The sequence below is a fragment of the Trichechus manatus genome, unplaced genomic scaffold, assembly GCF_000243295.1.
Source record: "Trichechus manatus latirostris isolate Lorelei unplaced genomic scaffold, TriManLat1.0 scaffold00015, whole genome shotgun sequence".
NCBI classification, from domain to species: domain Eukaryota; kingdom Metazoa; phylum Chordata; class Mammalia; order Sirenia; family Trichechidae; genus Trichechus; species Trichechus manatus.
The window spans coordinates 9,625,426-9,650,612 of record NW_004443951.1 but is presented as its reverse complement, the minus strand read 5'-3'; the positions used below and the strand labels follow the sequence as shown (position 1 = coordinate 9,650,612).

The window sequence follows — 25,187 nt, the reverse complement described above, 5'->3', positions numbered from 1 at the left end:
CCTCCCCTCCGGCCTCCCTTCTCCCAAATCAAGGGCAGTTTTTAAGTCCTTCATCCTTTTTATTAGCTTGACTCGTTTTAGAAGTCTCCGGGATTCATGATGGATGATCACCACCCTGGGTCTTAATCAGAAGTCCAAACACATACTCAACAGTAAGTACCTCCTTGCAATTTCTCAAAGACCAAGTAAAACCTTGTGTCATCTTCAAAGAACTCAATCAGCTCCAAAATGTTCCTTAAATAGAAAAAAACAGGAGGAGAGGGAAACAGGGAAATGGCATTATATATTAACATCCACTTACAAATACACAACAAACAATACATACAATGCCCTGTAGTAGGGCAGAAAGCAACTTGAAATCAGAATGCTTATTAAAGACCTATGTTTGAGAAGTAGCCAATGGTGTTAGCAAGATTCAGGTCACCTTATCTTTCCATAATGTTTAGTCTCTGGTGTTTTCACCAAGTCTGGCTGTCAAACCCCAACCCTAAAACCCACTAGGTAGAGTTATAAAAAAGTCCCGGTCACATTAAACTGAATAAAATCTGCAGCCGACTGGAAGCAATTGCGGCTAATAACACTGAATAGTAGGTGTGTGTCCTGGAGGCAAGCAGCAAATAATTACTTGCCCTCCCTCTTGCCCATAAATCATGGGGCAGTATTTACATTGCCTGGAGAAAATGGAAACATCTGTCAAATAGACTTGGGGCCTAACGTGGGCACGGCTAGACCCTAACTGCTAAGCTCTGCTTAATGAAACGGCCGCGTTCCTGGCCACTGTAGCACTTGTGGCCTTCCCCGGTGAGCACTCTCTGTCTGCCTGAGTATTACAGTGCTCTGCCAACAAGGTCGTGTTGTAACTCAGTAGGGAAGCCACCAGCTTGGATATTGGCGGTGTTGGGGGCTTTTTCTCTTTTAAAGAACGAAATAAACCAAGTAGAATCTCTAATGCTGAACTAAGAGGCTGCAGGGCTGAAAATAAAAATCTGTCTCTCATAAAAAAATGCTGACCACTTTGGGAGACACCAGGCTTTTACTAGCGTGAAGGCGTCCAAATAAGATGGCCAAAATGGCCTCATTTGAAAGAAGACTGTAGAGGCAGTGCCTGGAGTTAAATCAACAGCAGCCCCCATCCTCCAAGCTTAATGACAAAGCCATCAATACCAGGCCACTGGCTCCCTGCTGACCCGGCCATGCAGGGAGAGAGAGGGGGAAGCGGAGTCTTAGAGGTGACCCTGATTTAAAGCCACAGTGGGAGAGCCACTCATTTGGAGCTGGTGGCGAGCGGACTAAGACGGGGATAGACATTACCTTGGCCCAGTTATTAAGCAGAGTGTAAAACAAGGCTTCAAGGACCTTTAGTGTATCTGTGCATATGTGAATATGCTAGGAACAGAAAAAACAGCAGCAAACACTCTTAACAGTTACCATTATCCTCCTCTATTTACTAGCGCAGGTCCCTAAAAATTTCTACCAGGCAACACCTGGTCAGCCTACTAACCACAGGCACCACTTGAAAGAAAGAAAACTCCACTTTTCCTCAAACAGCCACTAATTCAGATCATTCACTTTTCTAACTTGCTGAATTGCTGGTATTTATACTATTTCAGCCTAAACAGAAGACAGGCTTCTTTGCTGCTGCCTCTCCCCTCTGCCCGCCCCCCCGCTTCTCTTTTTAACATTGAAAGACATAAGGAGCTACATGCAGTTGTGGGGGAAGGAGTGAAAGCCAAACGCTGGGGTCAGGAGATGGTAAGAAATAACCGCTTTTTCTGTGGCCAAGCATCCCCCTAGAGAAGCAGCAAGTAACCCAACACTAACTATACTCACTTGTTTCCTTGACACTGATATAGTGTCTCCACCTCTCGAAATACTCTACTCCGACTGTGCCCTGCTTGTTTTTCGATGATCTGTGGGAAGAATAAAATCTGTTAGGTATACCCACATGACCTCAAACCACCGCCTCAGATAGAGACCTCTGGGAGAATGCAATGCCAAATTCAGTCCAAATCCAGTTTCAAGCAGAAGTCTGGAGTAGGCCTCCGTGACACAGATACTGTGGCTCTGTCAACAAAGCAACAGACTGGCCTGAGGGCTTTCCAGCCCAGCTGAGCCTGTTTGACTCTGGCCAAGCACAACACCAAGGAAGCCTATGAGACTGCTGCCCCCCAGCTGCCCAGGGGAGACTGAGGTAGCCAGCAAGACAAAGAGCTATCTCTACGTAGCTCCTATCCCTGAATGGCATCTCTTTCTGCCTTAAGAGGAAGAATTAAAAATCTCTCCTGAAGGATGGTCTAGTGCTAGAGGAAGAGTAAGGGGGATGAAGGACACAGTTGGAGGAGAACTAAAGCTTCAAGGCCCAGCTCAAATGCCACCTCCACAATTCCCCCAGACAGAAGTAAACTCTTTCTCTTCTGAGAACTTATTCTTTGGCAGACACTACATTGAGGACACTCAGAACACTATGTTACATACATAATCTCAGTTAACCCTTACAACCATCCCAAAAGATAGGAAGAGATTACACATATTACCCACTGCTTTGATAGTGACAAGGCTGGAATTCTGGACCAGAGCTGCCACCATACACCTTGCTGTCCTACACCTGCTTATATCTATACAGCTTCTCTTAGAGCACCTAGAAGCTTTGCCTCTTCCACTATTGTGGGTTGACCCCCTCCTCTACCCTATACTTGGAGGTGCTTGGCAAATACTGACTGAAAGAATGAGTAAATGAGCCAATAGATGAGCAGGTGGGTTATGCAGGGACTAGCCGACTCTGGAAAGATCTACGGACCCACTGAGAACCCAAAACTGTTGCAAGTGGGCAAGTCTTCTACAGAGCCTGGCTCTGTCCTACAGCTCCCAAGTGCAATGTGGGCAGCACAGATGATTAATGCTGCTCCTTCATTCAAAGACTGCTATGTAGAACACTTCAAAGTATTCTGATACGTTGCAGTAGAAAAATCCATGACCAACTGTAATTTTCTACACTCACTCCTCACTTGGAACCCTGGTGACAGAATGGTTAAGAGCTTGGCTGCTAACCAAAAGGTCAGCAGTTCAAATCCACCAGCTGCTCCTTGGAAACCCTATGGGGCAGCTCTACTCTGTCCTACAGGATCACTATGAGTTAGAATCAACTTGACAGCAACAGGTTTGGTTTTTGGTTTGGTACTCCTCACTCACCGACATGGTTTGGTTCCAAAACCCAGGTCGTTATGCGAAAATTGGCATTATGTGAAAATGGAGGATTTATTTTTTCTGTTTTCAGACCATTTGTCCGATTTTTTTTAATTTAGAAAATATGATCACAGAAATAATAACAGCCAAGATTTACTGATGTGTTCATCACTGTGATGAGTCCAGTTATGGATTATTCCTCTGCAGAGAAGGGTTGGAGGAGACAAAGCAGGATAAAGCTGGGCTGTGTGACTGGAAGGCCCAAAGCTTAACCACTTCACCTTCCTCCTGTGCTGGCTCAGAGCTTCCCTCACGGAGCTGCCTCCAGAGCTCCACTCCCACCTCTGCAAGTCTGTTCTCTGGGCCTGGTGAGTCACTGAGGCTCGGGGCTTCCTGCAAGGCTGCTGGGAACCTGGCCACACACCAGGGCCCACTGAGGTGGAGGCTTTAGGCCCAGTTCGGCTCACTTTGGGGTGTCCTTAAACTTGCACGCATTTCTTCCAAACACCCTCTCGGAAGCCTCTTTCTTTCCTCCCTTCCCACCCCACAGCAATTCTGAGCGGCAGGGCCTCTGGCCACATAGGAGCTGGGAACCTAGAACTGGCAGGTGCCTGCTAGCTTGGTGCTGCCTATGCATCCGCCCAGAGGCCGCGGTCACAGAGGACGGTGGCCTCCCATGGCAGCTGGATGCAGCGCCCTTGCTAGCAGGAGGGGGTGGAGGGTGCAGGCAGTGCAGCCCAGCTTCCTGGAGGCCACTGGGAGACCCTCCTCGAGGGAGGGGACGGTCTACAGCTGCAGCTGTTGCAGCCATGCCTGCTGCCTCATTACTGTGCAAAATAGTTGGATAGATTTTTTTTTTACTATTGTCGTAAATGTGAAATGTCAGATAATGAGACAGTCAATAAGTGAGGAGAAGGTGTAAATAAGTCCATGTCTGTTAGTAAACTGCTGTGGACCCATTTTCTGAACAGCCAGAGAAATGCAGTGTGAGGAGCAGAAGTTATTCAACTCATTCATTCACCAAGCATTCCAGATCAAAGCCAGAAAGAACTTTCTAGCAGGCAAGCTAGCCAGCAATGGTGTAGTTTCTCTGAGAAGGTAGTGGGTGCTGACTACTAGAGATGTGGGAGAAGAACCTGGACAACTATTTGAGGAAGTTATAGTGGAAATTCAAGACCAGATTATCTTGAAATTCAATTCCAACTCTGCGACTCTAAGATTCATCAGTTGGATGCCTGCAGGAAAAGCCCTAATAGAAGAAAGCACTGTGGAGCCATGCTGGGAGAAGTAGCCCATCTCTAGGGAGTTTTCAACAAGTAGGGGAGTCAAGAGACATGGGCAGAACTGCCAAAACAAAAGAATTGCCAAGCCAGGGTCCAGTGTCTGCCCAGTGACGCCAAGGAGCATGCAGGAAGGGCCAGGTCTTCCCCTTGTGAATCAATTTTGAAGAAATAGATCTGTCATCTATAAATGTACTCAAACCCTTGAAAATCAGTTTATATTTGTGGTTTTTATTACATTTAGCCATATTTTAAAAAATTACTTGTAATTAATACTCATCTGTTTCTAAAAAGAACTTGAGGTAGCTCTTTTGTTACCATGTGAAGCAACACTCCAGCAAAAAGGAATATGGCTCATCAAAAGTGTTCTCCTTTATAATCCACAGCTGGGACTGTGGACAGTTGGTTAAAAGACAAGAATATGCTCCTTTCATGAGCCAGTTTGGCTGGACTTATCAGTCTGAGGCAGCCCTTACACCTGGTGGCTCAGGTGGATGATCTGAAATAAGTTTAAATTCCTCTCCCAGATTTAAGAAAAACCTTTGCTCTAGATCAGTGGTTCTCAAACTTTGGTGGGTATCACAATCACCTGGGGAGCTTGGTAAAATCCAAAGGTGCAGGCCCTCTCCCATATCAAGAAACCTGGGTCCCTGTGTGCTTTACTAGCTCTACAGGTGATTCTGATATATGCTAATGTTTAAAATGTCCTCATATCATCAGTGTTCTCAAACTTTAGTGAGTACACCATCTTCACGATCATTGGTATGTTTGAGTCCATTGTTGTGGCTATTCCAAACATAATTCCAAATCTGGTTGCCTACTCCCTGAAACTGACTTTATTTATCAGAATATGAAGCAGCAACTTACTATGTGCCAGGCATTGTTCTAAGCACTTTAAGCTGTAAAACCTCTTGCCATCGAGTCGATTCCGACTCATAGTGACCCTATAAGACAGAGTAGAACTGCCCCATAGGGTTTCTAAGGAGCGACTGGTGGATTCGAACTGCCGACCTTTTGGTTAGCAGCCGAACGCTTAACCACTGCACCACCAGGGCACATATATATATATAAATACATATATTGTTGTAGTTTAAGTGAAAGTTTACAATTCCAGTTAGTCTCTCATACAAAAATTTATACATACAATGTTATGTGACCCTAATTGCTCTCTCTGTACTGTGACAGCATACTCCTCCTTTCCACCCCTGACTTCCCGTGGCCGTTCAACCAGCTCCTGACCCTCTCTGCCTTCTCATCTCACCTCCGGACAGAAGCTGCCCATTTAGTCTCATGTATCTACTTGAGCTAAGAAGCACACTCTTCACGAGTACCACTTTATGTCCCACAGTCCAGTCCAATCCCTGTCTGAAGAGTTGGCCTTGGGAATTGTTTTAGTTCTGGGTTGATAAGAGTCCGGGGGCCATGCTTTCTGGGGTCCCTCCAGTCTCAGTCAGACCATTATGTCTGGTCTTTTTACTAGAATGAGTTCTGCATCCCACCCTTCCCCTGCTCCATCGGGGACTCTGTTGTGTTCCTTGTCAGGGCGGTCATTGGTAGCCAGGCACCATCTAGTTCTTCTGGTCTCAGGCTGATGAAGTCTCTGGTCTACGTGGCCCTTTCTGTCTCTTGGGCTAGTACTTTCCTTGTGTCTTCGGTGTTCTTCATTCTCCTTTATTCCAGGTGGTTTGGGACCAATTGATGCATCTTAGATAGCCGCTCGCAAGCTTTTAAGACCCCAGATGCCACTCACCAAAGTAGGAAGCAGAACATTTTCTTAATAAACTTTGTTATGCCAATTGACCTAGATGTCCCCTGAAAGCATGGTCTCCAGACCACCGCCCCTGCTACTCTGTCCCTCAAAGTGTTTGATTGTATTCAGGAAACTTCTTGGCTTTGGTTTAGTCCTGTTGTGCTGACTTCCCCTGTAGTGTGTGCTGTCCTTCCCTTCGCTTAAGATAATTCTTGTCTACTATCTAGCTAGTGAATAACCCTCACCCTCCCTCCCCATGCTTGTAACCATCAAAGAATGTTTTCTTCTGTGTTTAAACCTTTTCTTGAGTTCTTATAATAGTGGTCTTATATAATATTTGTACTTCTGTGACTGATTAAATTTACTCAGCATAAATATCCTCCAGATGCCTCCATGTTATGTTTCACGGCTTCATCGTTGTTCTTTATCGTTGTGTGGTATTCCATTGTGTGAATATACCGTAATTTGTTTATCCATTCGTCTGCCGATGGGCGCCTAGGTTGTTTCCATCTTTTTGCTACTGTGAACAGTGCTACAATGAACATGGGTGTGCATATATCTATTCATGTGATGGCTCTTATTTCTCTAGGATATATTCCAAGGAGTGGGATTGCTGGATCGTATCCTACTTCTATTTCTAGCTTTTTAAGGAAGTGCCAAATCGATTTCCAAAGTGTTTGTACCATTTTACTTTCCCACCAACAGTGCATAAGTGTTCCAGTCTCTCCACAGCCTCTCCAGCATTTATTGTTTTGTGTTTTTTGGATTAATGCTAGCCTTGATGGGGTGAGATGGTATCTCATCGTAGTTTTGATTTGCATTTCTCTAATGGCTAATGATTGTGAGCATTTCTTCATGTGTCTGTTAGCAGGGCACATATTATTTATTTAATCCTCACAACAATTCTACATAGGTTCTATTATTACAACCATTTTACAGATGAGGAAACTAAGGAACAGACAGATTAAGTAATTTGCCCAAGGTGACACAGTAAGTAGAGAAATCAAGATTTGGATCTAGTTAATACAGCTCTGGAGCCCCATTCTTATTCAGCCACTATATGGCGGAAATAAAATTTATTTGGTTTAGGACAAGCTAGGAATTTGCAAAGTAAGCCTGGCCCCCGATGAAACACTCACTTTGACAGCATACTCTTTGCCATTCTGCAGGCTCACCGCACCTTGAACTCTGGCATAGGCTCCCTCTCCCAGCAACTCGGAGGTCAGCTTGTACACATCTGGAGGTGAAATGGACGAGAGGAATAATAAGATGAGTCACCCCTTTACAAGCTAAGATGGAAAGAAGAGCGCTGTCACTCAGCTTCCCTCATCTGACAACAACACAGGCAGAAGAGGCGCACGATGACTCTGTAGCACTCAGTGAAAATGAGACCTATAGCTTTGCTCTCAGGGCTCAGCTGACCAACAAGATCACATAGAAGGCATCCAATTTCTTATTCTAGAGATGAAAGAGTTTCAATTCAGCACATACTTTCTGAGCACCTACTGTGTGCCAAAGAGCATACTGACTAATAACAGGGACAGAGTGAAGAATGAAATAGTTCTGTTATGAGTTGAATTGTGTCCCCCACAAAGATATGTTCAAGTCCTAACCTCGAGTACCTGTGAAAGTGACCTTATTTGGAAACAGGGTCTTTCTAGATGTAATTAATTAAGTTAAAATGAGGTAGTATTCATTTTATGGGCCCTAATCTAATAAGACTGGTGTCCTATAAAAAGAGGAGAGAGACACAGAGACAGATGCAGAGGGAAGATGGTCATGTGAAGACAGAAGCAGAGACTGGAGTTATGTTGCCACAAGCCAAGGAACGCTTGGGGCTACCAGAAACTGGAAGAGACAAGGAAGGAGCTTCCTCTAGAGAGGACATGGCCCTGCCAACATCCTAAATTCAGACTTCTAGCTTCCAAAAACTATGACAATAGTTTGTGGTACTTTGTTACAGCAGCCCTAAGACACTAATACAAGTCCCTACCCACTAAAAATCACAGTCCAATGGGGAAGGAAGACAGGTACATATACAAGTTGACTCCAGAATAAACCAGAGAAGGACAAGATACAGTAGAAAAAGAGGGGAAGGGAGAGATTAAATCTGCTCAAGGAATCTGGGGGATCCTAATAGAAGGGGTGTGACTTGAATGAGCATCATTCATTCATTTACTCTTTACTGAACACCTGCTATGCTGGACACTGATGATACAAAGGGGAATGAATAACACATAAAATGGAAATCATTAGAGCTTTTTGAGAAGTTTCCAGTAGTCAGCCACAGGAAATAAGGGACAGAAGTAGGCTGCAAACAGAAGCCTCGAGGTTTTTAGGGTACTGAGTCAGAGTGATTCTGAGTAATACGCCTGGGTTGAAAGCAACATTGAGGTGGCCTGCCGAAGCTCACAAATAAGCACAAGCTCTTTGAGTTCCTTCCAAAGGAAGCCACACATCCATTGTGGCCTCTGTTAAGCTGGGCTTCCCCTCCCCTGGCCTCAGTTCTTCAGCTTTTTCCTCTTGAGCAGCCTAGCGTTTAAACCCACAAACTGAGCAAATCTATGAAATTAGATTTTATCACTCTTAGTCATGAGAAGCCCAGTAATTGCACAAGCTATCCTTGAATAACAGGAAATGCTCTCTTCTGTTCATTGGAAGAGCAAGACCTGCTGAGTTGGAAACTATTCTAAAAACCTTGGGACTTTTGTGCCTCCCCTCATCTGTCTGAGTTAAAGGCAAAAACAAAACAAAACAAACAATAACAACAAAATAAAACAAACAAACAAAACCAACCCTGCAGTAAGTACTTTCCTGGCTCCATCATGGTTTGACCTTGCAGCTGTTTGTAAGAACAGATGGCACACGGTTGTTTGCAAGTATTTTAAATAACAGGCTTCTCTCACAGTGGACACTTTGGCATTAACTCTTTACACAGGTCAGAGTATATACATAGTTGGAGGTCCAATACTGCTGACTCATAAAGGGCTTGTTGTTAAAACCACTCTACAAAACAGTTGACTAACGTATCTGCAATGATGGAAAGAGCGTCTGTGAGGGGAAGCTATTTCAGGTCTCACGATGAAAAAAATAAAATAGATGAAGGGGGACATGTTACTCCTAGGAGTAGCTACTGATCCTTTCAGTCCTTTGCAGAAGTGTCCAATTAATTTCACCCCATCACATGCCCAGTGATGAAAGGACTAGCACTGAGCCTGGTGCCTCGCATATAGTGTTCGAAAAACGTTTGGTGATCCAACGTCGTGTCCCCTGAGCACGACATGCATCCTTCAAAATAGAGTCAAACATATACAGCACAAGTAGTTGCAGTCTTTAGGAGTCAAATTCTTTGCTTGTAGAAAATTTTAGTTTCATTTGCAGTCATGGCCTTTTGTGGTTTTCCTTTCCTCCTGCATGGCTGTTCTACTACTCAGCAGCCCCTCCAGAACAGCAGAGGGAAAGATCCCATGTGAAAAGGAGAGAAACATACCAGGCAATCTCACTCCATGTACACCTCTGATAGATTGGTTTTTCTGCCCACTATGAGGTGGTCAAGTCATTCAAGGGAGGCCTGTGCATCAGCTGAGAGTTTGCTCTCGATCTCTCTCTCTGTGTCACTCTTGTGTGTAAACCCTCTCAACTTTTATCCTTCATCACGTATCACACAGATAACCATGAGCTGGCTCTCAGATGATTCATCCTACCAGGATGTTCCTCCCATACTTGGGGAGCCACAGGCCCAGATCTAGGAGAGTTGTGTGACCAACCTTCAAACTTTCCTAGCAAGGAGTCAGTGGCCCGGGCCTTCCGCTTTTTCTTCTTCCTCTTGTCACTTTCTGCGATGGGAAGGGGCTCACTGCTGCCCATCTCTGAAGATAAGAGAAGATGTAAGGGGAACATTACTGTACTGCTCAAGCTATAAATTTACCCAGGGAGGAAAAAAATAAAAAAGGAAATCAGGAGATTTACACTGGTGGTTTTTAAATATCTGTGAGGACTATTGATTTGTTTTAACCCAGGAGGCAAAACTAAAGGCAAAACCATTATAGGAGATCATTAACCGTGGAAAGGAACTCAGACAGGTGGGCTAGATTAAAAGAGGATAGCAGATTCCTGCTTTAACCAAGCTCATTAGCACACGGATTTAGATCTGCTAACAGCCAAACTATATTCCCTAAATAGAACAATAAATCCATAAGCAGAATCAACCTGTGACATTTTCCAGTCTCAGCACCAGAAAGGCAGGGTCCAGGAAGCTAAGCAAGAAGGGGTTGGGGCGGGGGGGTCCATGCAGATGAAATCATATGCTCAGTAATACATGCTAGATGTGCACAGGGATGCAAAAGGCCTTCGGTGGAGATTGTCTCTGTGAAAGTAACAATAAGGGCTGGGGATGGGTTGGGAATGGCCCCAAATTACATCACGTCCAAGAGCACAGCCTTGAGTGCCTGTGGAGCCCACAGAATCCTCTCCCTCCTCAATGCCTTCATTTGAGAGGATGTAGGTTGGGCTCACCTGGAAGTCTGTAGGTGACAGGTCTAGGCCAGGCTGTTGGATGAGGTTGCTTACTGCAAAAGCATTATTATCCCTCACTGGTAAGCACATAGCCCCCCATCTTAAAGGATATATTTGTGAGGCAGACATTCAGACATTAGACAGATTGGGCAGGAAAGGGTACAAACAGAAAGAATAAGCAGGAAGCTGAGCTGGGGAAAGAGAAAAGGAGGAATAATGAGCCAGTGCCCAATCATAGGGCTATTTCTAAGACACTCTAGTAAGGGCCTTCCCCTGTTAAAGATAAATTACTTATAGAACATGTCAAGCCCCTGATCCAGAGTGGAGCCTTAATACTGTTTGCCTGCAGTTAGAAATAATAAGATTTCTATGAAGTCTCTGGGTCTAAATCCCCACCAGGGTGATTAAACCTTTACATCCTTCTAAAATAGAGGCACTTGAGTGCTGATGGGGCATACAGTATGAGAGACTTTTCGACCAACCTTCAATAAACAGAGGCTCTGGGTTGCTGGATTTTTTTTTTTTTTTTTGAGAGATTTTAAAATGGAAGCTGGCTCTCTGCCCATTGTGGGGAAAGGCCCAATCTCTTCTCAGAGGACCCTGGCTGAACATGATCAGAGAAACGGCAAGTCTGCTCAGGAAGACTGATTAACATGGATGCATGTCTATACACTGTTCTCAGAAGCAAGTACACAACAGCCATTAGGAGAAACCACCCAGAATGGCACTTCTCAACACCACAATCCAGAAGGCATGGTTAAGCAGCCAACAGTCTGACAGCACCATTTGGGTGCATTCTTCCTTCCGTTTTTGGGATCTGATGATAGCAGATTTTCAATTATACTTTAGAATAGAGAACAGATAAACAAATGGATAAAAGGAATCCACAGAGGATCTCAAAGTATTACTCCAGCTAACAGCTTCAAGAACAAGATGTATCTGGGGACTTCAACACCCTATGAATCTCAAGAATTAAATCTAAACACCAGACCCAAACACCCCCTCGCCAAGTTAAATTAAAATGAAAAAGGCTGCCCAAACAGTGAACATAGTGAGAAATTCTATAGAGATAAAACACAGGGTCATTCATCTTCAGGAGCTCTGCGAGGGGACACTGGCCATTAGGGCAGCAGGCTGAGAAGAAGGTGGCTCAAACCCCCTCCAGTAGTACCATCCTGCTTGCCCTGTCCTTGTTTGCTGTCTGGTCCCTCATTCCCATCTATTTTCCCATCAGCACTGCAAGCTGAGCACAGTGGACAGATTTTGGTTTCACCTCTCTTTCTCCTTCCCCTGTCCACACTCTGATGGAGGGCCTAAGGACAAGCAAAATAGCCAAAAGGCAGGCAAGGCAGAGGAGCAGCAAGAGAGCTGGTGGCATTATAATTCACAGGGGATGCACAGACATACTTACGACTCTAGCTAGAAAACCCTGTTAGCGGCAATTTATACTTGGTTTTTACCACAACAGGGCTGGGGGAGCCTCTTGTGGAAGAAGCATACCTCTGGGCACCACCGTGCACTCAATATTAGATTTTATAGCTTCACACACACAAAAATAGAGTACCTGCTCTATTCTGCATGGATTTCAATGGAAGAGCGTGCCCCAGAAGGGACAAGTGGTTAAGGCTTTCCTTGAAAACAGAGCTGTTGAAGGAGAGTTGTTTTTGAAATTAGGAAGGAAAAATGTAGGAAGACAGTGAAGTGAAAGAAACATGCTTTGACTTTTTTGTTTACAACAGGGGCGGGGGGGCAGGGGCAGGGAGGGATGCAGGAGAGGTGTCAAAATCTTACCAAGGGGTTGACAGTTCCCCATTTGGAGCCTGTTTACACATTCTATCAGAGAGTCCACTTGCAGGGTCTGTGGCATCTTCAATCATTTATGCATGCAATCATTTGATAAATGCTTCCTCAGGGTGCAAGGCCCCACAATCAAGCTGGACCTTGGCTCACCCACTTCCCTGGGCCTAAGAATTCTCAGCCATCAAAACCCAGCTCAAAAGTCCCCTCCCCTCTGAAGCTCCCTGATAACTCTAAGGAGCCCTGGTGGTGCAAGTGGTTAAGCATTTGGCTGCTAACCAAAAGACTGGCAGTTTGAATCCACCAGTCACTCCCTGGAAACTCTAGGGGGGCAGTTCTACTCTGTCCTACAGGGTCACTATGAGTCAGAGTCAACTAGGTGGCAACAGGTTTGAGTTTCTGGGTTTTTTTTTTTTTTTTGGATAACTCTAAATGAGTTAAGATTTGTGCAAACACTCTGGAAGTCAGTTAGGCATTAAGCAGCTACATGATATTACTGTGCAGAACCAGGGCTAGTGCTCCATCCTCTGCTCCCAAGACCTACTAGAAGCATTGATTTTATATGGCCTTGAGCTCTCTCCAATGTTCCTAAAGGCCAGGCTGTCCCCTGTCCACCTGTGTCTCTCCCACAAGTTATGGCATGATGTCAGACACATACCAGCCACCAGAAATGTGCACTTGAAGTGAAAATTATACGAAATGAAGCACATGCTAAGTGCTAGGTACAGTGCATGTCACACCAGCCCTTTAAGTGCCAAGTGCACACACTGAAAGAAACGCGGGTACACTTTTACCCTGCAGGCAACGCAGAGTAAAGTACTTCAGTTCTAGGAAGTCCCTGACAAACTCCCTCTCAAAAAAAGCCCTAGGGCCTAAAAGGCCCCTAACTTTCTGCCCAGAAGCCTGGCCCTGGCTTCAGAACTGGGCCATGTGTTTGTTATTTCTGAGAAGGAAGCGAGCACCTCTTCTAAGTTTTCAGACAGACTCCAACTGGTCTGGAGGTTCCCAGCACTTCTGCTGCCTCCAGCCCTTGGGCAGGGCTAAACAGCTCAGCAGCTCAGTGCTCAGCAGCCCACATTTGTGTACACAGGTGGAGGTGGAGCCGTAGAGGATGCACACTGCTGACAGAGAGCACACACTGGGCTTGGAATCAGGAGACTAAGGTCAAAGTCCTGTTCAGATATTACCAGACACAGCACTAAGGCCAAGTTACCTTGCCTCTTAGAGTCTCAGTTTCCTAATCTATAAGTTTAAAAATAATACCTGACCTGCCCACCTCCCAGGTTTAGCGTGAGGGCCTTATGATGTACTTAACATGAACATGCTTCAAAAAACTTATGTGTGTGCACAAGTATGTTTACACACACAAACACATACATAGTAGCAAGACTGGAAGGACATACACAAAATGTTAATACTACTACAGTTTTAAAGAGTGTCTACTATGTGCCAGACAATGTGCTAGGTATTTTACATACATTAATTCTTACAATAATCCCATAAGGTGAATATTTTTTCCATATTTCATGTGAGGAAACTGAAGCTCAGAGGTTAAATAGCTTAACAAATGTCAAACATCTAGTGGTTTAACTGGGATTCAAACTCAATGCTGCCCTTTCAAGTCCAATTTCTAATCTACAGTAGTTTTCTGTGCATAATGGGTGATTTTAGTTTTTTCTTTGTATTTTTCAATATTCTACAAATGGTATACAATGAAATTTATTATTTTTATGATCATGAAAAAAATACTATTTTTATTTTTACCTTTTTTAAATCCTATTTTTAAAAGGCAATAAACCCACAGCCGTCAAGTTGATTCCAACTCATAGTGACCCTATAGGACAGAGTAGAACTGTTCCATAGGGTTTCCAAGGCTGTAACCTTTATAGAAGCAGACTGCCCCATCTTTCTCTCATGGAGTGGCTGGTGGGTTCAAACCACCTACCTTTTGGTTAGCAGCTGAGCACTTAACCACTGTGCCACCAGGGTACCTTAAAAGGCAACACTTCATAAAAACAAAACAAAAAAATGCACTGAACATTTGAGCCTGATAAGTTTAAATCCTGGCTCTCCACCACTGTATGAACTTTGGCAAGTATCAGTTTGTTTAAAGATAAAATGAGGATAAGAGAAAGGCCTAGCAAGTAAATAGAGACCAAAGTTTATTAGTGGTTTCCAGGGGTGGGTAAGAGGGAGGGAGAAACGAAGATACAATGCTTAGGGAACACTGAGCTTCTGTTAAGGGTGATGGAAAAATTTGGGAATGGTTAATGCTGATGGTTGAACAACATGATGAACGTAATTAATGTCAATGAACTGTACATGCGAAGATTGTAGAAACGGCAAATGTTCGGTTACCTATATACTTACACAATCGAAAAAAAGAGTAAGGCCTGGATTTCCCATATCACAAGCCTGCTGTAAGGAGCAAACAAGAAACTAGACGTAAAAGCACAGCTAATACATTCATTCAACAAATACTGTATTTACTGGGCTCCTACTAACTGACCAGTGTGAGACAGTGAGAATACAAGAGAAGACACAGCTTCTGCCCCTGTGGAATTTAAATCCACTGACATGTAAAACAACTTCAACACAGGAGGACAAGTGCCGTGACAGGGAAGTATCAGCTGCTGTGGCACAGAAGAGAGGCATCTAACCCGGTCGGTAATTAGAGAAAGGGACATCTACACTGACACCTGAAGGATGAGCAGGAGCTGGCCAGGGTTGGGGCTGGGGAGGAGAGTGCCCCAGACAGAGGAAGAACAAGTGCTAAGGCGTGAAGGAGAGGCAACATGGTCAGTTAGTGTCACTGCAAATTGTTTGGGCTGGTTGGAACACAGAGTCTGTGGGTCAGTGATGACAAATCCCCCGAAGGGGTAGCAGGGGCAGATCATAAATAGAGTCTCATCATCATAGTATCATTATCAACCTCAGTAATAATCAAAGTTTCTGTTCCTAGGCATATGTTTATCCTGTTTTCGCCATTAAAATAAAAGTAGGGATACGTGCTTTTTCTTTGCAAAACCTGCTAGCTGACAAGTGTTGATTGTACTAGAAGTGTAGCAGGTGTTAAGGATACAGATCCAAGAATCAATCCAGCTCCTGCATGGGGAGAGGGCCCCAGAGAACTCACAGAGCAGATAAGGAGGGGCCAAGGCGTCTCACCCAACGGGGCTACAACACCTACAGATAATCCTGACATGCAAGTACCCATCTACTGTTCTTCGCCAAGGTGACCCCAAAGCCACCTTCTGAAAGAACTGTGTCCTTTCTCCATAAATTATTATGAATCACATTGCCCCTAAAGTCACCAGATCTGTATTTGATAGACTCTACAGAGAACTTGCTAGCTCTAACATCTTGTATGTGATATCAAAGATGAAAAGTCTTCCCGCTAAGAACGTGACTTTGTTGGCTGACGCAGCTCTGCAAGCTTAGTTCACACTCCTCCCAACCACATGATTTCTTCTCAACTTCTATAATTCACTCCTCTCTTCTTCCCAAACTGTAGCCACAAGAACTTTCAAGGGAAGGAATATCAATGGGAGTAAACTGATGTTTATAATTACCGATTCAGTGTCTCCTCAGCCATCAGCTACCGAAGGGCCCCCAAACAAATGGAGAGCTGACAAAATGAAAGGAAACTGAGGGAATGAAAGGAAGTGGGGTCTATACTTCCTAGGGAGAAGACCAGGTCTAAGAAACAAGGAGGGGGAAGGAGGAGAGGCCTGGGGAGAATGACCTCGGAACATTTACTTCTTTGAAGTAGTATAGTAGTTATAGTACATACTACCACTACTAGTACTTATACTATACACAAACTTAGATGGTGCAGCAAGCTATATATCAGGCCATGTTCTAAGCACTTCATAAATACTACATTTTACGTATACTACCTTCTTTAATCTTCACAACTCTATGAAGTAGGTATAATAAAGAAACTGAGATACAAAGAGATTAAGTGATTTGTTTACAGTCACATAAGCTAGTAAATGGCAAAGCTGGGATTTAAATCCAGGCAGCATGGTTTAGAATTTAACCATTCCACTATATTTAAACATGAATGCTGAAAGGTAGAAGGGAGTAGCCAGTAACAATCAGCCAGGTACCAATAAGAATGTTTTTATTTAAAAACCTTAGCACAGAGCCTCCCTGCTGATGTGCTGTGAATGAGATATTGATCCCCTCATCAGCCCTCCAGTCCCGGGGCTCACAGCTCACTCAAGTGTGCTGAACAATATCACCTTCTATATGTGTTATGATGTCAAAAAGGTTGGGCAATACTGCTCTAGCTTATATAAATACAAGTGCATTATTATCACATTGTCATTATTATATTAACCTAAAATCTAATTTACCAGAAGTCTCTTCTTGCTCTGAGACAGACTTGTAGTTCATGTTTTGCCATCTTATGAAAGATGAGCTACAAACCAAAGTCCAACCACATTATTTCATGGCAGTTCTGGTATCAAAGTATAAGGCTATGTTCTTCTGCCTGACTCATTTGTTGGTTGATTTGGTTTCTGATGGTATCATTACTATGTAGAGGGCATGGGGACAAGGTTAAGAAAAAGAGTGCTCTCAAACTGAAGACAGTCAAATTTAACACATGATGGATGAAAGGAGACACCTGTGAAATCAGCTTACCCAAAGGGCAATCTGTCTGCAAATGTGATGCCAAAGGACTGAGTTATTTCATAGGTTTTTCTCACGAGTCCTGGTGTGGTAAGGCTGGGCAGCATTAGGAAGGCTGCAGTGTCTCACTCAACTATGGTGAAAGCTGGCAGCCTGAGGGTGGCGATCCACAACAGACCCAAAAAGAATAGGCTGGGGTCTAGACTTCAGGCCCATCTTCTCCTTCTGTTCCAATTCTGGGCTCAAAAACAGCCTTCAGAGCTATCACTGTATCTTCTGGGAGTCTCTACCATGCCCCCTACCCCTGGCTTGGGAGAGAATGTCCATACAGAAGATTAGTCCTTATAAATTGATAATTGTTCAATCTGGGTGACAGATACATGGGAATTCATTATACTATTCTTTATATTTTACTATGGAAGATTTCAAACATGCATAAAAGTTTTACAAATGTTTTTTAAAATGAAGAAAAAAACAGCTCCTATTTCTTAAGTCAATCCATTTCTGTGATAAATTAATAAGCTTGCATTGGAGTTGCAAACTGGTCAGTTTCCCCGAGGGACACTACTCAGTCAAGTTTCTGGTCCTGTCCAGTTGCGAATCAGATCACAGTGTAAGGAGCTGCCACTAAAACCACACCCAGAGTGACAGTTTCCTGAAAAACCCTTTTTGCTAAAACCATATTTTCCTGCATGTGGGGGAAACCTGTCTCCAAATGAAGAAAGGCCCATCACCTTTTAACTTTTTGAAAAATACACACTGGATGCTCAAACCATTCAAAATAACAACATGAAAAGCACAGAGAGAATGTCCTTAAATCTTGAAGTCAAAGTGGGAAGGTGCAATGAGGCAACATTATTGGATCTTGCTGCCATGACTCAGCAGCCCTTAGGCCACACTTTAGAGCAAGCAGCCAGGGGAAAAAAGCTTGCTGCTCCAGTCTGTTCCAGGGTGTTGCAGAAGGGGCTTCTGACTCTGAGGGTCGTGGCCCAACCTGAAGAAATCCACTTGGGAATTGGGGACCAATCACAATACTGATTTTGGGCCCCGCTTTTTAGGTCATCTTGGCCATAATGACAGCTGCATAGGCAGGCCTAGGGGGATCCTCTAGATGGGACCAAAAGTCCCTCTAACTGGCCAAGAGGAGCCTTATGATAAAACTTAAAAGATTCTGATGATCTTGGGGTGGCAAAAAGATGGGCCAGGAGAGATGGTTCTGTTCCCAGAGAAGGACAGAAAACCCACCAAGTGAGGAGGGAGTCAGAATTACTGTTGGGATCCTCAGGGCATCACTGGGCCAAATGAGCTGAGATTCTAGCTTCAGTCTACTGTGGATCACAAAGCAAAACCACCAAGACTTTGGAAACCTCCCTTTCCAATTGATGAGAGGCTAGTTTGGTAAAAAACTCTTCATTATAGGGGCTCCGGTCTGATTAGCAACAATAGGTTCATTCCTTCCCCAACCATGTGCTCACAATTAGGGAGAGATATTTAGGCCGAGATAACTGGTAAACAGGGAGGAAACTCAATTCCTTACACAGGAGTTAACTTTTTAAGAAATATTCTGGGAACATGCAATATAATTGCTGAGATATGGTCATACAATCCTGGAGGAGTTAAGGGAAGATGAATAAGGCAAACAATCTAGCATGGAGGCTGACGTAAGTAAACACCAAGTAGGGGGATAATTGTCATAAAAGGGGCAGAAAGTTCTATGAAGCTCAGAGAAAGGAGAGATCCTTTTTAGTTCAGAAATCTTGGAAAGCATCATAAAAGAGGTTGCCCTGAGCTGGACAGGATTTCCCCAGGCAGAAATGTGGAGAAGGAACTTCAGATGAAAGGAATGACAAAAGAAAGGACATGGACGGGGCGAGGAAGGAAGGGTATGCTAAAGAAATAGCAAGCAAGAGTAAAGGATTAGATTTGTGTGAGGAGTATAGTATATAAACCTGAAAAAACTGGCTGAGGTCAGGTCACTCAAGCTTATTAATATGACTTACAAGGCATTCTAACGCCTTTCTACCTTCCAGCCTCAACAACCAACACTCCTTTGCCTATTACATAATACTTCAGAAACTTGGAACCTGTCACAGTTCTCTTCAAATGCTACATCATTACCTCTGATTTACCTCTAATTTTCAAATTAGGCTTCATCTGTCGGGAAGTCTTCTTTGACTACTATCCCCCTGAAGTCCAATTGGGTTAGTTCTCCCACCTCTGTGTTCCCATATCTTGTGCATGTTCTATTACTAACACTTATGATTATCTGATTATGTGTTTTTTCCCTCATTAGCTTCATTAAGGAAGGGAATTACATCACCTCCATCTCTAAATCCCCAGCACTTAGCTAGCACAGAGCCTGACACAAAGTAGGTACTCACTGAATGCCTGTAAAGGAATTAATTAACATCTGGGAGGGAGGGGCTTAAATGCCAGGCTAAGTAGCTTGGACTTATTCTATATACCAGTGGTTCTCAAACTTCTTGGTCCCAGGATCCCTACACTCTTAAAAATTACCAAGAACCCAAAGGGGCTTTTTTTTTTTTTTTTTTTTAATTTTCGTATTTCCTTGTTTGGAACAAAAAGGAGGCCCGAAGACTTATTTCAAAATATATTTTGTCAGACAAAAAAGGCCTGTCATATTACATTCTCTATTTCTAAAACTTTTGTACCAGGGTCTATGAACTTGATAATATTGTTGAAGCCTCACTGACCCATTGCCACCAAGTCACTTTTGACTCATAATGACCCCACTGACAGAGCAGAACTGCCCCACAGGGTTTCCAAGGCTGTAATCTTTACAGAAGTAGACTGCCACATCTTTCTCCTGTGGAGCAGCTGGTGGGTTTGAACTGCTGATCTTTAGGTTAACAGCTGAGTGCTTAACCACTGAGCCACTAAGACCTCTTAATATTGTTGTACATGGGGCAAATTTTTTTTAAATTTCTTTGTGTTTTAGGTGAAAGTTTACAGCACAAATTAGTTTCTTGTTCAAAAATTCATACACAAATTGTTTTGTGACATTGATTGCAATCCTCGCAATGTGTCAACATTCTACTTTATAGACATGTCTAATTTTTGGCTGAAAGGTGGACTTTGGGAGTGGCTTCAGTTCTGAGTTACCAGGGTGTCCAGGGACCATAGTCTCGGGGGTTCCTCCAGTCACTGCCAGACCAGTTTTTTTTGTGAATTTGAATTTTGTTCTTCATTTTTCTTCCACTCTGTCTGGGATCCTCTATTGTGATCCCTGTCAGAGCGGTTGGTGGTAGTAGCCGGGCACCATCTAGTTCTTCTCGGCTCAGAGTGGTAGAGGCTGTGGTTTATGTGGTCCATTAGTCCTTTGGACTTACATTTTCCTTGTGTCTTTGGTTTTCTTCATTCTACTTTGCTCCAATCATGATAGGATCAATAAATGTATTTTAGATGGCCGCTCACAAGCTTTTAAGACCCCAGACACTACTAACCAAAGTAGGACGTAGAACTTTTTCTTTATGAACTGTTATGCCAATTGACTTAGATGTCTCCCAAGACCAGCGTCCCCAGCCCTCAGCCCCAGTAACTCGGTTCCTCAAGGTGTCTGGATGTGTCTAGGAAGCTTCTATGGATTTGCCTTGGTTCAAGTTGTGCTGACTTCCCCTATATTGTGTGTTGTCTTTCCCTTCACCAACGTTAACACTTGTCTATTATCCAGTTAGTGGTTTCCCTTCCCCACTACCCCTCCCTCCTTACCATCAAAGACTTTTTTTTCTGTGTGTAAACCTTTTCTTGGGGTTTTATAATAGTGTCTCATACAATATTTGTCGTTCTGTGATTGACTTACTTCACTTAGTGTAAGGCCCTCCAGATTCATCCATGTTGTGAGATGTTTTGAGGATTCATCATTGTTCTTTATTATTGTGTAGTACTCCATTGTGTGTATGTACCATAGTTTATCCATTCATCTACTGATGGGCATTTCGGTTGTTTCCATCTTTTTGCTATTGTGAATAATGCTGCAATGAACATGGGTGTGCATATGTCTATTCATGTGACAGCTCTTATTTCTCTAGGATATATTCCTAGGAGTGGGATTGCTGGATCATATGGTATTTCTATTTCTCGTTTTTTAAGGAGGCGCCATACCGTTTTCCATAGTGGTTGTACCATTTTACATTCCCACCAGTACTGGGTAAGAGTTTCAGTCTCCTCGCAATCTCTCCAACATTTGTTATTTTCTGTTTTTTTGATTAGTGCTAGTAAAGTTGAGGTAAGATGGTATAAGTTTTGATTTGCATTTCTCTAATGGCTGATGATTACAAGCATTTCCTCATGTGTTTGTTAGCTGCCTGAATGTCTTTTTCAGTGAAGTGTCTGTTCATATCCTTTGCCCATTTTTTAACTGGATTGTCTTTTTTGTTGTTGAGGTGAAGTATTCTATAGATTTTAGAGACTACATCACCGTTGGATATGTCGTAGCTAAAAATTTTTTCCCAGTCTGCAGGTTCTCTTTTTACTCTTTTGGTGAAGTCTTTTGATGAGCATAAGTGTTTAATTTTTAGGAGCTCCAAGTTATCTAGTTTCTTTTCTGGTGTCTGTGTATTATTGGTTGTGGTTTATATTGTATTTATGCCATGTATTAGGGCTCCTAGCACTGTCCCTATTTTTTCTTCCATGATTTTTATCATTTTAGGTTTTACATTAAGGTCTTTGAGCCATTTTGAGTTAGTTTTTGTGTATGGTGTGAGGTATGGGTCCTGCTTCATTTTTTTTTTTACAGATGGACATTCAGTTTTGCCAGTACTATTTGTTAAAAAGACTGCCTTTTCCCCATTTAATGAACTTTTGTCCTTTGTCAAAGATCAGCTGACCACAGGTGAATGGATTTTTTTTTAATGTGGGTTATATTCATCAATATTTACTGTTAAAATCAAAACAGAAATTCCTAAATTTGTATTTATCAATTTACTTAATAACAATAAACTCAGTACATGTTAACATAAACATCATTTTTATGAAAAATAACTATTTTCCAAAACAAAACAAAGTAGCATTGTTTTTATATTTTTGCAAATCTCAAATTATCTGGCTTAATAGAAGATAGTTGGATTCTCTTATTTGTTTCTGAATTCAATCTGTTACAATAGGTTGTTTTGGTTGAAGTATATGAAGAATCTGGACAACACAGATATGTAGGGAAAGAGAAGAATATTTTAACAGCCTTTTCAGATAACTGTAGGTATTCTTTGATACTACACCAAAACTCAACAAATGGTAACATCTTAAAAGTCTGTAGCAAGAAACCTGGAGCTATATCCACGAACTCTTCATACTCTGTTACATTAAAATTCATTGGTCTATCTTATACTTTGAATGGATCTTTTTCTTGTGCATGATTTTGTAATACCATGCACTGATATATGGAAAGTACTGGAATAATTAGTTATGGATATCTTCTAAATGTTGGCACAATTCATCAAAAATATTGAAAAATCACATTCATTAATATAACCACCTATCTCACCAGAAAAATTTTTAAGTATTGGGATGCTGTCAAGCTCACAGTGGCAGATACAAATTTTCCAAAATTCTAATTTTTGCTTGAAAGCTCAAATTTTATCATTGGCAACAACAGCTATCAGTTACGTCCCTTGGTGCAACAGGCTCACATCCTTCCTTTCCGAGAAAATGTCCGCCAAATACTAAAGAATGAATAACACGGTTTGTCCGTCAGTCATTCTTTATTTAAAAAAGAAAACAGTAGCTAGTTCAGCTCACAATTCAAACAACAGCACAAGTACTTTTCCTGAGACAACCACTGTACTTTGGATGCAGCGTTAAGTGTTTTATGAGCACTTCCATTTTGTCACACAGAACAGTAAAAAGATACGCACTGAAGGGCTGAGATTTAATCAAATAATTTTTACAGCTTCATCAAGAACATTCTTAAGTGAAAATGGCATTTTTTTTCAAGACGGTGAATATATAGTAGTGAAGAATACAATGACTATTAGTACAGTTTGGTGACACTGCCTTGATTTGCCCATGGTTGCTTTGCAACAACAAACAACACCTTAGTACTATTATGAAAATAGTTATGACCTTGCAGATCCCTGAAAGGGCTTCAGGGACCCCCCCAAGTCTGCAGGCCACACTGTGAACCACTGCTATAGGCAACAGGGAGGAACTGTAGTCGCTGGAGCTGTGCTTTAGGGCCACTGATCTGGCTGTGATGTGCAGAACAAACTGGAGACTGGTGAGAGACTGAAGGGCTGAGTGAGGCTGCTGCAAGAGCCTGGAGGAAGGCAAGGCAGGCCTATAACTGAGGCAGGACAGGAGGGATAGAAAGGAAAAGAAAGAGGAGATAGGTGTCACAGAGTAGGGGAATGGAGCCACAGAAGCAGAACTGGTTCTAGTCCTGCCAAATGACTAGAGATGGTGAAGAAGTCAGACTACTATCCTCTTTTGAAAGAAGGGACAGTGTCTAACTTCTAACTCTACTGCCTAGTATGAAGCCAAGCACAGAAGGAGACCTCAATATGAAGTATGTGCTTATTAACCAAAGTCAAGTAACCATAAGAATAGTAGTGTCATCAAAGAAGAGGAGGATTAAAGAAGGGAAGCTAGTATGGGGATGTGGAGCAGTAGAAGACAGTGGTGCCACTGGGAAGCTACAGATGAAGAGGGGTGATAAACAGAAGCAAAGGAGTGTGAAGACTCACAGATTAGGCTAAAATCACTCTCACCCAGCCCTCATCTCACTCAAATCTACAAATGACACATTATCTATAACCTGCCAGACATGACTAAATCTTAGGTTATAGTGTAACAGAACCCTTCCAAATGTTATCATATATATCACATATGTAAGTTAAAAAAAAAAAAAAAAAAAAACTCAAAGACATACATCCCAAATTATTAACAATGCTTACATCTGGAGAATGAGATTGGGTGGGTGTGAGAATTTCACTTTTTACACTTTTGTCTTATTTTGTTATAATGTGGTTGTTTTATTTTTGTAATTAAAAATGTTGTGGAGTTGGTAACCAACATCACAAAACAATATGCGTACAAATTGCTTAATGAGAAGCTAGTTTATTCTGTAAACCTTCATCTAAAGTACAACAAAAAAAGATTTTATCAACCAAAAAAAAAAAAATTAATTATGTTTTAGTTACTACATGGTTTTCCTTATAACTCTCTATGCAATTTTATTCTGAAAGCAATGTACCCCTCTTTGCTAAGAAACTGTTTTAGGCACACCAACAGCCCAGCTAATCCCAGCTGTCCAACTAAATATTGAAAACATGAACTGCTTAGACAATCTCTGACCCCTCCACTCCTCTGGAAACATCAGTCAATTTCAACTTGAAGCAATGTAAAAAGAAAAGTAAAATGTACATCCAGTCTTACCTATAGGTTCGCCCAACTTTTGAGAAGTGAATTGCTCTATAAACTTGAAATTCCAAATGAAATAATACTCCTGTCAGGGGGTTGGTGTCTTCCAGCTACAGGAAGCGTTTCAATAGTCTCTGTATATAGCAGACTTTCTTCTGTTCTCCATCTGCCTCTGCTTCATATCTGACAGGAAATTCTTCAAAAAGTAGAAATAGAAAGGATATAAAAATGCTGACTTCTTTTAGAGGACCAGAGAGGATAAACATCAACTTAAGTGTTCCCAAACCTATGTGTTACACCAGTAAGTACACATACACAAGACAATCACAGATTTCTCCAGCCTTTAAAATCAGATATTTGAGCACTTTTAAAGTCTCAAATGACTTAAGTAGAGTCTGAGTAAAAGTTTTAAGATTCTGCTCCCACTGTGGGATTCCAGACCCAACAAGACAAAACCAGTCCTGAATGACAGAGATGGACACCTCTGCCTGCTTTGAGGACTCTCAGGCAGAAGACAAAAGCTGAAACCTCTCTGCTGCCCACTTCTTTTAGAGATGAATGAGCTCTGGCTCCATCTCCTAGTGGCCAGGTTCAAGCCTCACAAGCAAGAAGTAATAGAGCCAGAAAGATGCTGAGAGCAGCAAGTGACA

At 42.6% G+C, this 25,187-nt stretch overlaps 1 protein-coding gene across 4 annotated transcripts in view; it reads right to left on the bottom strand.

Annotated features, from left to right (window-relative positions):
* The window catches only part of MKNK1 (MAPK interacting serine/threonine kinase 1), a 42,613-nt gene extending 17,921 nt beyond the window's left edge, over positions 1-24,692 (bottom strand). For 2 of the 4 annotated variants that reach the window (XM_023727105.1, XM_012554270.2), the window contains exons 1-5: positions 24,553-24,692; positions 9,981-10,082; positions 7,353-7,450; positions 1,831-1,910; positions 161-234 (exon numbers count right to left, since the gene is read on the bottom strand). In XM_023727105.1, coding sequence (XP_023582873.1) covers positions 161-234; positions 1,831-1,910; positions 7,353-7,450; positions 9,981-10,080 — 352 coding nt within the window. In that variant the 5' untranslated portion in view covers positions 10,081-10,082; positions 24,553-24,692. The other 2 variants (XM_023727106.1, XM_023727107.1) reach the window with 2 other exon arrangements.
* Between the last annotated feature and the right edge of the window lie 495 nt (positions 24,693-25,187).